The following is a 15,148-nucleotide window of genomic DNA, read 5'->3' as shown; positions in this document are numbered from 1 at the left end:
CCTCACGGTGTGAATAAGCGTTGTTTTTGCATGTCCATGTGGCTGGTCTACTATTCAGTAGCGTACTGCCAGCTGCTTGTAAAGCTAGAATATGCGATTAAATAAAATGAAATACTGTTTAAGACATGTTGCTTTTTTTTATATTAAATGTTTGATTACTAGCGACAACAAGTTTTACTTTTTATTAGTCGTGTTTTGTCGTACCAGTTAATGTTGTAAACCTGGGTCACGTGATTGAGTTCATTTCCAAGAAGTGGGTGCATTGATGAGGAATACATTGTTTCTCACTTACATACATTTAAAATGTATAGTATATGTAACATAAAGTAGCATATCATGCATTTATTAGTAATTGGCATTTGTTCAACCATTGCGGCTGGAAGCTACGTTTTCTTTTTGCTTCATACTCTGTTTTTGATGACGCCTGTCGTTCAGATGGCCGTTTCTTCCCCGGCTTTGCACCCTCGACATTACGCAAGAAACTCGACATGTGTCATGCAGTTGTTTTCATTTGTTAACACGAATTCTTGTTCGCACCAAAATTATAGATTTCTTACAGAGTGACAGGACACGTGATTTTATACCAAATTTGATGATATAATGCATGCACTTGTAGTATAAACACATATACAAAAAATTAGGACAAAACGACCCGGGGCGAGGAAGCAGAAATTTCCTTTCCGGTATCTAGTCATACCAGGGGCGAGGTATCAATTGGCCGACTCGTCATAGGGCCGAGATGTCAGTAAAATGAAAACGCTAATTTACACCTGTCTGCTTCTAGACGACTTTCATTTCCGGTGTAAACAATTTGTAATTTTAAAAGTATTTAGAAAAAAAACTTTCTACTGTCCAGTTTTGTTACATTTATGCGTTTTTAAAACAGGTGCCCGTCGGGCATGTGAGATTGGAAAATTTACACGTCCGTCGCGATTTCTACATGTCTGGGGCATCGGGCATCCGGCTAATTTCGCAGACTGTAAGCCCCATCAAAAAATCCATCTTTACTCTGATGAGGGGTGGGGGGACCAGGCGGATATTTTTTCCGTTTTGAATACTGCACTTCTGTTACAATGAAATATTTTGTATAGGTTTAATTTTATATTGCTTTCAGTGAGTATTTTCATGAAAGGCGAGCAGATGATACCGGTTATGAATGGCATCGGTGTCAGATGTGCGCTATATGGCAATCATGACTTTGGTGAGTATTATTAATCAATGAAAATGGGTGGAATTAAATTAATACAACCATTAATTTATATTTAAGGGTATCACTGTCCTAGACCAAGAACATTATCCATTGTCAGCTTCATAACTATGCTAGCAACTTAAATTATCATTTATTTTTAAGCCATCTTTCTGATTGCCCAAGCTGTGCAAAAAGAAAGAAATGTTTTTATTTAACGACGCACTCAACACATTTTATTTACGGTTATATGGCGTCAGACATATGGTTAAGGACCACACAAATTTTGAGAGGAAACCCGCTGTCGCCACTACATGGGCTACTATTTCGTTCCCAGTCTATTGCTACGCCGCAACTGAAATCACGGAATTCATGAAATTTGCAAACAAACGGAATCAGCAAAATTATTTTTGAGTAATGCTAACATAAATTAATATTTAGCAGTAATCTATAAGTGTTTCTAACATTACTAATTATAAACCTACCTGTATCAATTTTCTGCAGATGTGGAATCAATGTCTCAAATAAAATTTTAAGGGAGGAAACATCCAACAAAAACTTGGCGGTTCCCAGTCTATTGCTACGCCACTATTGCTCCAGTGTACAAATGTAGCATTAGACTGGGTACAAGTTGGGGAAGATATTGTTACGGCATCAGGGTACAATGTTTTCGAAATCTGAGGTAACTGGACGTCGGTTCACGTTGTTTTTACCTAGGTAACCAATTGTTCAGTTACATGAATTATATTTGCTTAACCCAGCGCCCTCAATAGTTTAAGAAGTAGCAGGCTACAACAGTGATGATAGCAGTTGGCAAAGCGGGGGGTCTGGGGGCCCTCCCCGAGAAACATGTGAAAAATCGAAGAAATTAAAGAAGAGAGAACACTTTTTTTTTTACCAACAACGAAAAGTAGGCGGCGGCAAAAGCTGTTTCAGGCGGCGATTTGCCGCCGGAGACCAGGTACTTTTGAGGGCTCTGGCTTAACCCATGAGTAACCTGATCAGTTACCTCCAAGTTACGTTGAAATTACATTTCAAACGCACAATTTTTGACTCAAACATAAAGTTAAAACAAAATACAAAAGAAAACATTTTATAAAACAGTTTCTTTAATGCTTGCAAAAGTTAACACCATTGTAAACGGACTAAATATCAGCCCCAGTACTGAAACAAAATAGATACATTGGGAATAGGAGGTATTCCTTTTTTCGTTTTGAGGGGTGGGACGTAGCCCAGTGGTACAGTGCTTGCTCGCTGTGCGGTCGGTCTGGGATCGATCCCCGTCGGGGCCCATTGGGCTATTTCTTGTTCCAGCCAGTGCGACTGGTCTATCAAAGGCCGTGGTATGTACTACCCTGTCTGTGTGATGGTGCATATAAAAGATCCCTTGCTGCTAATCGAAAAGAGTAGCCTCTGAAGTGGCGATAGCAGGTTTCCTCTCTCATTATCTGTGTGGTACTTAACCATATGTTTGACACCATATAACAGTAAATAAAATGTGTTGAGTGCGTCGTTTTTTTCGTTTTGCGGTGGCCATGCTACTTCACTTTATCAATGGCACTTCTATACTACAATAATGTTCCAAATGTTTTTTAACGCTCATTATGCGATGTTAGTATTTTTCAACTTTTGTGACACTTTTAGATTCATGTTTACGTTAAAACTGTTTTCAGCATTGTAACATTATAGGCAATCCAATATTATGTCTATATATATATTCCTTTAGAGAAAATAACAGCAGATAATTTAGTAGTCTGTGCATATTTTTTTGGCAAACTTTTGGCTCGACTATATACTGAGGATTTATAGTTTTTTTTATACTGTGAAATTTACTTATACGCCTATTGATTTGTGAATTGTACACAAAAATTAATTTTTTTATTTCCAAAATACTTTTACTTTTCTTCTTAGTCAAATCAAACTGAAGTTATTTACTTTACAAGAAACATGTTTGTAGGTAATGGGACGGACTATCTTATTCTCTACCTTTTATTGCTATATATTAAAAAATATTAAGTTAAATATTTTATGCCATTGGAAATTGTTATTATGTTTTATATATATGATTATGAATATTGTCTGATGTCCATCTTGTTTAGGAGAGCACTTATATAGGCTCTGCCTGTTGTGCAATCCTTTTGATTCTTTTTGGATCAAATATCTCAAAACAAAACCAAGAACATTAATGCAGTTTAATTTTCAAATTCTACTGATTAAGATAACGTCAACGTGGTCCGAGTCAAAAATTAAGTATGTGTGACATGCTGAATGAAATATTGGTACTAAATAGGAGGAGGTGCATTGGTGTGATGCAAATACTGGTTGGTTTCACCTAAATCTGCCCCTGTATCAGTGCTTTAATTCATACAAAAATAGCTATAATCCAGCTGTTGTTAAGCATAGCAAGTGATCAGTTGTTAAGTGTTTTTATTTTGTCTGTAATTAATTGGGTTGGGGCGGGGAGATTGAGAAGACATTGTTTTTTTAAAAGGTGAATTGCTTGAAATTTACAGGCATCGAAATAAGCCCAGGGCTTTTAGATTATGCAACCCCTGCAATTAAGAAAAGGTCCACAGCAAAAAACAAGCTGTGGGGAAAAAAATCTAAAATAGTCCACAGTACAAAAAAAGTGCTGTGGAGAATGAAAAACTCCACGGCATTGCTGATTACCATGGCCAATTGCAGGGGTTGATTATGGTAGCGCAGTGTTCGAGATTAACGGTATCCTGATATTCCGGGGATACCCGAATTTAATTTTGGATACCAGACGTCAAGAACTCAGTATCCCACCGGGATACCATATAATACTAAATTCTCAGGTAGGATACCAGATTTTGAAATGTTAGTATCCAACTGGGATACTGGCCAAAAAATTTAATCTCGAACACTGTAAAACATATGCCTTAGTGTTTAGAAACTAGGGTATGTCCCTTTAAGTAAGATTTTATGGAGAACAAAGCACTGTTCTTGACATAATTACACGGTAACCTGAAAGACGGGTCTCAATTTATTTTAATACCTGAATTCAGAACATGTTTATTAGTCTTTTTCTGTAATTTATAAATACGTTAATGTATCATAGTTGGTTGTGATATGTTTCTGTAAATAAAAATAGCCCTATGTAAAAAAAAAAAAAAAATTGTGTCATTTTTACTTCAGATTTTGGGGTTGATCACTTGCAAGAAGTGGCTAAGTCTACCACATTTCCTTGGTTGCTAAGCAATGTCCAGGATAATCTCAGCCAAGAACCATTAGCACTGGGAGAAGTCACTCAAATGTTGGAGTGGAATGGAATCAAGGTCATTATCTTTTGTGTTAAATGTCATCTTTTCTCAGATGGGGGACCCTAGTAACTCAGACAAATTCTGCTGTGAGGCGCTTGCTCGCTTACATTGTGATAGTTGAGTCTAAAATGACCTGTTCTCAGCCTTGTCATCATATCCTGGCTAGAGATTTTCGAAGATATCTTTGCGTTACAATATCGTGAAACTGTCATAAGTTATGATGTCACAACAACGCAGGCCATACCCCAAGACAGTTTTACAATATCATAGTACTAAGATAGTTTAGAAATTCTGTCCCCTGGTCTTTCTTTGAAAAGTTGACAGCAGCTGTTTTATGTTCTGGGTAATATTAGAGCCATTGTCTCTTATATGTGTGGTATTTATGTAAAACAATGACATTGCTTTTAGTACTAAATATCAACTTTATTATTCACCATAACTAATTCACAAAAAATTGTTCAAAGAATCTTTATAAAACCACCCCAAAACAGTGGCCTCATAATCATAACAAATATACTATTCAAAAGAATTTAAGGGTCAAAAATTTATAACCAAATAAGTTTCAGAGTGTATTAGATTGATGATGTAAACCAGAGTATGACAAATATTTTGAAAAGTCACTAGCCACAGGGCTAGTGGGTTTGTGAAAACCACTAGCCCACCAAGATAAAGCACTAGCCCAAATTCTTGATCAATTATAACTGGATTTTTATCTAATTTTTGTAAGATTACACATTTACGATTATAACAGTAAAATGAAACAAGCACTTAAATTATGTTGTAACTTTCAGTTTTGTCGTGTTGTACATGTACGTTTGGTCTTTTGTCAAGTGTGATCCATCATTATTGTCCTATTTTCGCTTTTGCCCTCTCCCGGGGAAAAATAATTGATTAAACTCATGGTTGGTATCTAAAACCACTATCAAAACAATTAAATTTAAATGAGGGTACGACAGTGTGACACGATAATAGATGGTTCAGTGTATTTGGTAGTGGGTTATGTTTTTAGGGCCTACTATTCATGTCGCCAGGAACGGTACTGCCAATTGCTCAAATACAGGGCATTATCCCATGTCAGACCGATATCAAAAGACTGTAATGGCGACATCTAATCCGTTGTTAATTGATGAACAAACAAGGTATTATCTTGTATCGGCAGCTGTGAGACATTATCCAAACGTAATAGCCCAAGCCGAGTCATTGCATGTGCGGTTAGCATTGAAGTAAATTGTTTTCCTGGTTGCCGATAACCATATGTAAGCGAAGTGTTAAATTAGAAAACAATAGGTAAATAAAACAAACACTGAAATTCAAAGCATGACTGGGGTTTACTTGATTGAGATTAACCTGTCGTCGCGATTGGTGATTTCCAAGTTAGCCTAAAACATAATTATGTGCGAGATTAACTACCACGTGACGTGTCCAACCAATCAAAACACGCATGTCATTAGACTTATTTCCTGTGCCAGAAACTTGAAAGGGAAAAGTAAACAATGCATGCTGTAACCGTGACGATGTAGAGATAGCATGTTACTGCAGTTTGCAGACCTAGTTCAAGTGGATTATTATTATATATACAGATGATGTTGTTGATATTATTCTATGACAAACGTCACAATCAAATTTATTAAACGAAATTTCAGCCGAGAGAAAAAGAAGAAAAAACAAAAACACGATCGAGCGATAAGGAGAGGGGGTGGTTTTGCGTTTCTCACTAGCCCGAACTTAAAAACCACTAGCCACGGGCGTCGGGCTAGCGGATTTGTCGAACTCTGTGTAAACTACACCAAATTTTTTATTTATTGTTCCATATTTACAAAAAACCACAAATAAACGTCAGTGTATACAAGAAAGTCACATGACATGCTGTCAAAGTTGAAGGTTGTCACACATGGATTTTACACATTAGAACATTCGTTTAATAGTGTGTGAATCCACCCCTGGCGCGAATACACTCGACACATCGTTGCCTCATGCTGTTGATCAGACGTCTGAAGAACTCTTGGGGAATGGCCTGCCACTCTGCCATAAGAAGTTGACCCAGATCATGAAGGTTGGTCGGAGGGGCATGGTTATCCCGAACTCTCCTGCCTAATTCGTCCCAGGCGTTCTCTATTGGGGCCAAGTCAGGCGAATATGCTGGCCAATCCATCCTGGCGATACCTTGTTGTCTGAGAAAGTCCGTTAACACCCTGGCGCGGTGGGGTCTGGCATTGTCATCCTGCAGAACTGCCCCGCCGCCAATCTGCTGAAGGCCTGGGAGAACCAACGGCCGGATAATCTCATTCAGATAGCGGATTCCATTTAGATTGCCATCCACCACATAGAGGGGGTTCCTGTGGTGGATAGAGATGCCGCCCCACACCATGACGCTACCACCACCGAACCGGTTACGTTGTCTAACGTTAACGTTAGCGAAGCGCTCCCCAGGACGTCTGTAGATACGAACCCGACCGTCGTTGAACTGGAGACTAAACCTGGACTCATCAGTGAACATCACTCGACTCCACTGAACACGTTGCCACTGCAGATGAAGCGTGCACCAGTGACGTCTGGCCGTTCTGTGACGTGGTAGGAGTGGTCGTCGAACAGTCTGGCAACGGCGGCGTAGATTATTGGCTCTCAGACGATTGCGTATGGTTTGATCAGACACTCGAGTTCCAGTCGCAGTCAGCAGATTGTCACGTAATCGGCGTGCAGTGGTTGTGCGTTGACGTAGAGCCATATTGGTGATGTAGCGGTCCTCTCTATTTGTAGTGCTTCGGGGTCTTCCCGAACGTGGACGATTTCGAACAGAATTCGTTGCTTGGTACCGTTGCCACAGTCGGCCAACGACACTCTGATTGACACCAAGTCTCAGAGCAACATTTCTTTGCGTATTGCCATCCTGAAGCCAAGCAATAGCCCTTCCTCGATCTTCGATAGTCAGTTGAAGTCATACCATTGTCGAATTTGGAGTGTGCACCGTACACGAACGCAAGCTCCAATTATACGGAAATTCAGCATTGGGAACATGGAATACACGTGCAAATGAAGCGCTTTGTGAAAAAGCAAGTTATGGGCACTTAGCAGACCTTTCGCTTTCGCCCTAATTTACGTGCAAATGTAAGCATGTTTTCGCCATTAGAACTAGTCGACAGTGTCAATGACAGTGGATTTTAATTCGTTAATGGGTTGCTTAGACCCACTTTCGTCAAAATGGAACAATACTATGCGTGACATTATGGTCTAGCTAATATAATTGACATTCAGAAAATAATGTCGAAAATATCGTATGACCCTTAAATTCTTTTGAGTAGTATACATGTTATTTTACACAATACAAAGCAAGCAACTGGAGCTGTATATAAACTACCAGTAGTGATATTTACAACAGCACAGACTTACTAACAAGAATATCAGTGGTGATTAGCACAAGCATGCTATACACTTTGTTCTTGTTCGGTTTTATCTCTTGCCAGTGTGTTAGTTTGTTGAGGTTCGGACACATTTTAACCTAAAGCTATTTGTTGGTTATTTCAGCATTTGGTTGATAGAGAGGAGGAAATCTACTGCCACCACATGCCAAAGAAGCAGAAAGTGATGTTTTGTATGTTCTTTTTCATAGTCAGGACAGTACATATGGCCTTTGATGTACCAAGTTGAGTCCATAAATCTATGTGATCAGTTGTCCATTACACCTCAGGCAAATGTTCTACCACTAGCCCATCTCACATCTAGCCTATCTCAATGGGATGGTAAACATACAGCCATTTTACACAAACTTATGTCACTAACAACTAATCATTTACCCTGACTTGGACAGAGAACACTGATAGCTGATGTGTGTGGGTGCCAAGAACCGTGTTCTTGAACTAAAACTAGCCGTCTGTTTCAGGCTTGTAAGAACTGTCTTTGTGTACAACTCCAACTTAGTGATGTTTTGTTTACTTCAGATTGGTCTTGTCGGTTTAGTTGAAGAGGAATGGATTGAAACATTGGCCACTCTTGATCCTGATGATGTCACATACATTGATTTTGTAGATGAAGGAAAACGACTTGCAAACATTCTAAGAAATCAGGTATGATGATATAAGTCTATTAATTTTACTATACAATAATTTTAAGTTTTACTATGATTTAAATTTTCAAACAATGACTAAATTATATATTATTGTTCAGCAAAATAATGCAATTCAACATTTTCTAATTCTGTACCTCTTTATTTATTACCCCAGTACTCAAACTCACTGAGGAATTATGTATTAGTGCAATATATAATTGATTTGGTGCTTACAAATTACATGTTTTGCCGATACTAAATATGACATTATGGTCTGGCAAACATACACAGTTAAAAAAAGTTAGCATTTTTACATCTTGGTTTTATGGTTAAATTTGTAATAAAATGTTAATATAATACAGTTCAGTACAGATGTTTTTTTAACAGAATTTTGTAAACATGTAACAGAAAAATAAACCTCCAGTTAGGGAATTCGAACCACAGACTCTTTAGTACGAGAGTCCAGCGTTCTACCAACTGAGCTACTAGGGAACTTCCCACTACCTACTGCCAGTAGGAGCACTTTATATCAACACTACTACATACTCCCCCATCAAGTGAAGCTACATCCCGGAGCTGTGGGCCACGGGCAGTTGAACTGTTACGGGTCCTGACTGGGTTATAATTGTATTCTTGTGTTAAGAACACACCCAGTCCCTATGTCAGCTCTAAATGTAGCAAAAAAATCAACCTCCACTGAGGGGATTCGAACCACAGACTCTCAGTGCGAGAGTCCAATGCTCTACCAACTGAGCTAATAGGAAAATTCCCACTAGTTAGCTACTGCCAGTAGGAGCACTTTATACCAACACTGCTACAAACATAACTTTATTTTTTTTTAATTGTCTGTAATCTTAAATAAAATAAAATTATTCCTGGAATAATTTGTTTCTAACCAGCTAATTTGTTGATTATTCTCTAGATATTCCAGGGAACATTTTGTTCTTAAAATACTATTTAATGATTTAGAATTGTGTAGCAATCTCTGAAATTTGTGTAGCAAATCGTGAAGAGATGCTGAAAAAAATGTTCATTGTATGCAGGGGCGGGATTTCTTGTTCCAGCCAGAGATATCTCGCCTGCAGTAGTCTGAAGGTTAAACAAAACAAACTTTTTTATTGTTAAACATTTATATTGCGGGGGGTGGGGGGACATAGCCCAGTGGTACAACGCTCGCTCGATGCACAGTCAGTGATGGATCAGTGGGCCCATTGGCCTATTTCTCGTTCCAGCCAGTGCACCATGACAGGCATATCAAAGGCAGTGGTATGTACTACCATATCTGTGTGATGGTGCATATAAAAGATCCCTTGCTGCTAATCAGAAAGAGTAGCCCATTAAGTGGCGACAGCGGGTTTCCTCTCTCATAACCGTAAATAAAATGTGTTGAGTGCGTTGTTAAATAAAACATTTCCTTCCTTCCTTCCTTCATTGTATGCATGTACTTAAGACAATACTTTGTCTTGTTTGTTTAGGGAGCTGACATTGTGATAGCTTTAACCCACATGTATGCATGTACTTAAGACAATACTTTATGTCTTGTTTGTTTAGGGAGCTGACATTGTGATAGCTTTAACCCACATGTATGCATGTACTTAAGACAATACTTTATGTCTTGTTTGTTTAGGGAGCTGACATTGTGATAGCTTTAACCCACATGTATGCATGTACTTAAGACAATACTTTATGTCTTGTTTGTTTAGGGAGCTGACATTGTGATAGCTTTAACCCACATGTATGCATGTACTTAAGACAATACTTTATGTCTTGTTTGTTTAGGGAGCTGACATTGTGATAGCTTTAACCCACATGTATGCATGTACTTAAGACAATACTTTATGTCTTGTTTGTTTAGGGAGCTGACATTGTGATAGCTTTAACCCACATGTATGCATGTACTTAAGACAATACTTTATGTCTTGTTTGTTTAGGGAGCTGACATTGTGATAGCTTTAACCCACATGTATGCATGTACTTAAGACAATACTTTATGTCTTGTTTGTTTAGGGAGCTGACATTGTGATAGCTTTAACCCACATGTATGCATGTACTTAAGACAATACTTTATGTCTTGTTTGTTTAGGGAGCTGACATTGTGATAGCTTTAACCCACATGTATGCATGTACTTAAGACAATACTATGTCTTGTTTGTTTAGGGAGCTGACATTGTGATAGCTTTAACCCACATGTATGCATGTACTTAAGACAATACTTTGTCTTGTTTGTTTAGGGAGCTGACATTGTGATAGCTTTAACCCACATGCGCTGGCCCAATGATATCCACTTGGCTGAAAGTGTCGACGAGATTGATCTCATATTAGGAGGTCACGATCATGATTATGATACCAAAGTTGTACGTATATTTTTGATATATTTCATACACAAGACTAGCTCTGGACAAGCAGAGAATTTTGTAAAACTATCTATTTATACTTTAAAAATAACATTAAACTTAACATTGATTGATTTTTTTTTTTTTCACACACAACTATAGTTTAAAAGTAACATTATAACCTTAAGTAAAACCAAACACTGACTGATTTTGCTGCTCTCTTTATATATATATATATATATATATATATATATATATATATATATATATATATATATATTTATCATATAATATCTTACATTTTCAGTGCAATCAAAGTATGTGATATTTTTCAGATCACATACTTTAAGAATTTGATAACTTTGCAAATTAGATGTAAATTAGTTGAGGTCTCGGCACTAGGTTTATGGATATTTAAGCAAACGTACTTAGGTGACACTCCATGATTGACATATACATTCATAGTCATCAAATAAAAACATTTCAGTGGAAATTTGACACTGAAAGCTGTCCAGCGTTCAAAAAACGTTAGGCGTAACTTTATTTTGATGTCAAGACATCCAAAATGACGTCATTTCCATTCAAAAATACACCGCGCCACATATTCTTACGTCATTTGAATATCTAGTAATGGCAGACTGGAATTAAAGTTGCGTGTACAGTTTACAAAAACACGTATTAAGCTTGAGCTATATGATAAAGAGATTATTACCCTCATGTATTTCGGTATCGTCAATATCATATATTAGGAATAAAAATAATGTATTATGCTCGCCAGAGGCTCGCATAATACAATTTTTATTCCTAATATATGATATTGACAATACCGAAAAACACTTGTAATAACCTCTATATATCTTTAAATTATGGTATTTTTGGTTAAGGGGGGTTGGGTTGGGGTGGATTAAAAAATATATTTGTTAAAATACTCCTGATGCAAAAGCTTGACATTAAAAGCTTTTCCAAAAAGTGCTTATAGCTATACTGATTTTTAAAAATTAATTACATTTGTTTAACTTTCATTATTACAATTATATTTGAAATATTGTTTGCTTAACTTAATGTTTGTCCTTCACTACTTGTGTGTCAATTAGGTTAATGGTAAATACATTGTAAAGAGTGGGACCGACTTCCGTAATCTGAGCCGTGTGATGATAAGCCGTGACGTACACGGATGGTGTGTAGACGTAGAGCGTGTGGACATCGACTCCAGTGTCCCTGAAGACCCACTCATGAAAGAGATTGTCAATGAGAAACTCGGTAACTGTATATTGCTATTAGTTGGGGGCAGGACTTAGCCCAGTGGTAAAGTGCTCGCTTGATGCGCAGTCGGTTTAGGATCGATCCCCGTCGGTGGGCCCATTGGGCTATTTCTCGTTCCAGCCAGTGCTCCACAACTGGTGTAACAAAGGCTGTGGTATGTACTACCCTGTCTGGGATGGTGCATATAAAAGATCGTAGCTGCTAATCGAAAAGAGGCCCATGAAGTGGCGACAGCGGGTTTCCTCTCTATATCTGTGTGGTCCTTAACCATATGTCTGACGCCATATAACTGTATATTAAATGTGTTGAGTGTGTCGTTAAATATAACATTTCCTTCCTTCACAAGCTTGAAGCTCTGTCAATCTGGGATCAGTGGGACCATAGGGCTATTTCTCATTCCAGCCTTTACGCCACGACTGGTACAAAGGCCATGACATGTGCTATCCTGTCTGGGATAGTCCTTATAAAAGATCCCTTGCTACTAATTGAAAAATGTAGTGGGTTTTCTCTCTTAAGACTGTCAATGTTACCAAATGTTTTGACATCCAATAACTGATGATTAATACATCAATGTGCTCTATGGGTGTCGTTAAACAAAACAAACTTACTGTAGCAACAGCCACATTAAGACTGAAATAGATTTTGGGGTGCTGAATAAAGGAAAAAAAGCATGTTTTTACAATGTCAAATTAATAGATGACATCAATAATAAAAATTGTTTCGTCAGTAATAGTGTGCTTAAATCCTGAGGGAAATACTGTAAAATGGGTATTATTTGCGAATGTGTAATTTTCGTGTTTTTAATTTAGCCGCGAAAATTACACTTACGCAAATAAAATCCATTAGAACAAAAAACAAAAAACCCCAACAGTTTAGCAATTTTGGCATGCTGTTCTGGATCATACAGTCTATATTCACCGTGTTTTTGTTTACGATTTGTAGAAGTGTTTAATTTATCAATGGCATCATTGGCAGCCTGTGTCGATTGAACTTCTTCAGTCGTTAAACACATTGAAAGGTCAGGTAAACCAACAGTTTCAGGTTTGTCCGCGCTTTTTTTAACCACTGCAAAATTGAACCTGCCATAACGCTGTTTTTGTGAAGAATGATAAATGTAGTTGATTTTTGGCACCGTTTTTTGACCATGACACCGCGAAAATTAAAAACCGCGAACTGCCTGCATTTTTGATATCGCGAAAATTTACTGCCGCGAATAATACCCGTTTTACAGTATAGCAGATGTTTGTAAATATCTTAATGTGTGTTTGGTATTAGCTCATTTTGGTGGGAGGTGTGGGGAAACTGCCCAATTTATTAAAAATATTGAAATGGGTGTGGTCTTATCTTAAAGTAAAAAGGCTAGATATAAGTGTTAATTTTCTAGTGGCAGCAGCGACACGTCAACTCTAGTATTAAAATTTAACAAAGATTTGCATTTAGATCAGTTTCCCACAAATTATATATCCTAGGTCGATAAAACTTGGTTCATAGTTGTACCTATCCATGTTCATCAGTGTGCCGAAAAAGTTTATGGTAGGCAAGGCTTTTACTTCTCTGAAAATTCCTGTTCAGAAATATGGGGCCCATTTTTTCAGTCCAATGGTATATGTTTAAATGAATTTTTTTTTTTTTTTTTTAGTTTTTGGTGCATAAGATTTCTGTTTTACATACTATACGGTTTTGTGTCTTTCAGGACAAGTGGAATCCAAAATGGATACCTACTTGGGTGATATGGGAGTGGAGTTGGAAGGAAGGTTTTCACGCATCAGGAGCCAGGAAACAAACTTAGGTAAACACTTGAACTTGTGGGCATCACTAGGATTGTTATTTTCATGTTTTCCCTTTTGTAATAAACCTGTGCATTTTTATGGCTAATATGTAATTTTTTCAAAGTAAAAAAGAAACAAATAAGATGAGAGGAGGATGGGGGGCATTTACATCCCCCAAACCCGGCTAGTGATGCACCTGGGGTTTACTTAGCCAGATAATTTTTGTTATATCAATGTTTATTTTAAATGCTTGCATGAGAATTTTTTTTAAATTCATAAGTGTTTGTTCAATAAAACCAGTTTAGCAAATGATATATATATATTATATATATAATATAGTTATATATTGTATCAGCCAAACATATATATATTATACATATATTGATATATCATATATATATAGGTAATATATATAAATGCTGATATAAGGCCGATTCAATAACTCGGGGACATTCCGCTCGGAAGAGTAAGTTAGCTTTGTGATTATCTTATTGGCAAATTACTTAAAAAATATATTTACTAAATTGAACTTCAGTTCATATTTTGTGATCAGCCAAACAACCACTTAAACCAAAAACATTAAACATGGTATTGCAGACTTGATGTTTATTTCATCACTGTTTGAGTTGTGTTGCTGTATTGCAGGTAACTTCGTCACTGACATCATGCTGACTGCCACCAAGGCCGATGTGGCTATCCTCAACTCGGGGACATTCCGCTCGGACAGAGTCCACCCTAGAGGCAGATTTACTATACGAGATCTACTCACCATCTTACCCATGGTCGATCCACTTATTGTTATCAAAGTTACAGGTCAGCTTTTCATTTAATAAGTTTTTATGACCGTTTAATTTCATAATTTTTTATTCAGTAGACAATTTCAGCTTTCTATCATTTATTTGCAGATCTGGCTACACTAAGTCAAAGGCAGTTGTATTCTGTGTATTAAATATGAGAACAGATTACTCATGTATATATTGTCATTGTTCTTTGAAGTTATACAGTTATGAAGCAGTGTTCGACAAATGTTTGAGAAAGTCATGAACCCTCACAGAAGCTTCCGACTAGTGTCCTATGTATTATAGTAATACAGCTGACAATTTCCACTATCCCTCACAGAAGCTTCCGACTAGTGTCCTATGTATTATAGTAATACAGCTGATAATTTCCACTAGCACAGACCAAACATTCACTAGCCGGGACCGAGGGCTAGTGGAGTTGTCGAACATTGTGAAGGTGCTGAAAGAAAGAATATCCTTTGAAAATATTAA

General features: G+C 37.3%; 1 protein-coding gene across 1 annotated transcript in view; it reads left to right on the top strand.

Moving 5' to 3' along the window:
* Positions 1-15,148, top strand: part of LOC121389456 (mannosylglucosyl-3-phosphoglycerate phosphatase-like) — a 28,080-nt gene that overhangs the window by 7,681 nt on the left and 5,251 nt on the right. Inside the window, exons 3-9 of the mRNA XM_041521091.1 lie at positions 1,115-1,201; positions 4,346-4,485; positions 8,406-8,531; positions 10,744-10,866; positions 11,940-12,105; positions 13,802-13,897; positions 14,523-14,690. Of these exons, the coding sequence (XP_041377025.1) occupies positions 1,115-1,201; positions 4,346-4,485; positions 8,406-8,531; positions 10,744-10,866; positions 11,940-12,105; positions 13,802-13,897; positions 14,523-14,690 (906 nt within the window). The remainder of the gene's footprint in view (positions 1-1,114; positions 1,202-4,345; positions 4,486-8,405; positions 8,532-10,743; positions 10,867-11,939; positions 12,106-13,801; positions 13,898-14,522; positions 14,691-15,148) is intronic.

The sequence above is a fragment of the Gigantopelta aegis genome, chromosome 14 (genome assembly GCF_016097555.1).
Source record: "Gigantopelta aegis isolate Gae_Host chromosome 14, Gae_host_genome, whole genome shotgun sequence".
NCBI classification, from domain to species: domain Eukaryota; kingdom Metazoa; phylum Mollusca; class Gastropoda; order Neomphalida; family Peltospiridae; genus Gigantopelta; species Gigantopelta aegis.
This window is presented reverse-complemented; position numbering and strand designations above follow the sequence as displayed.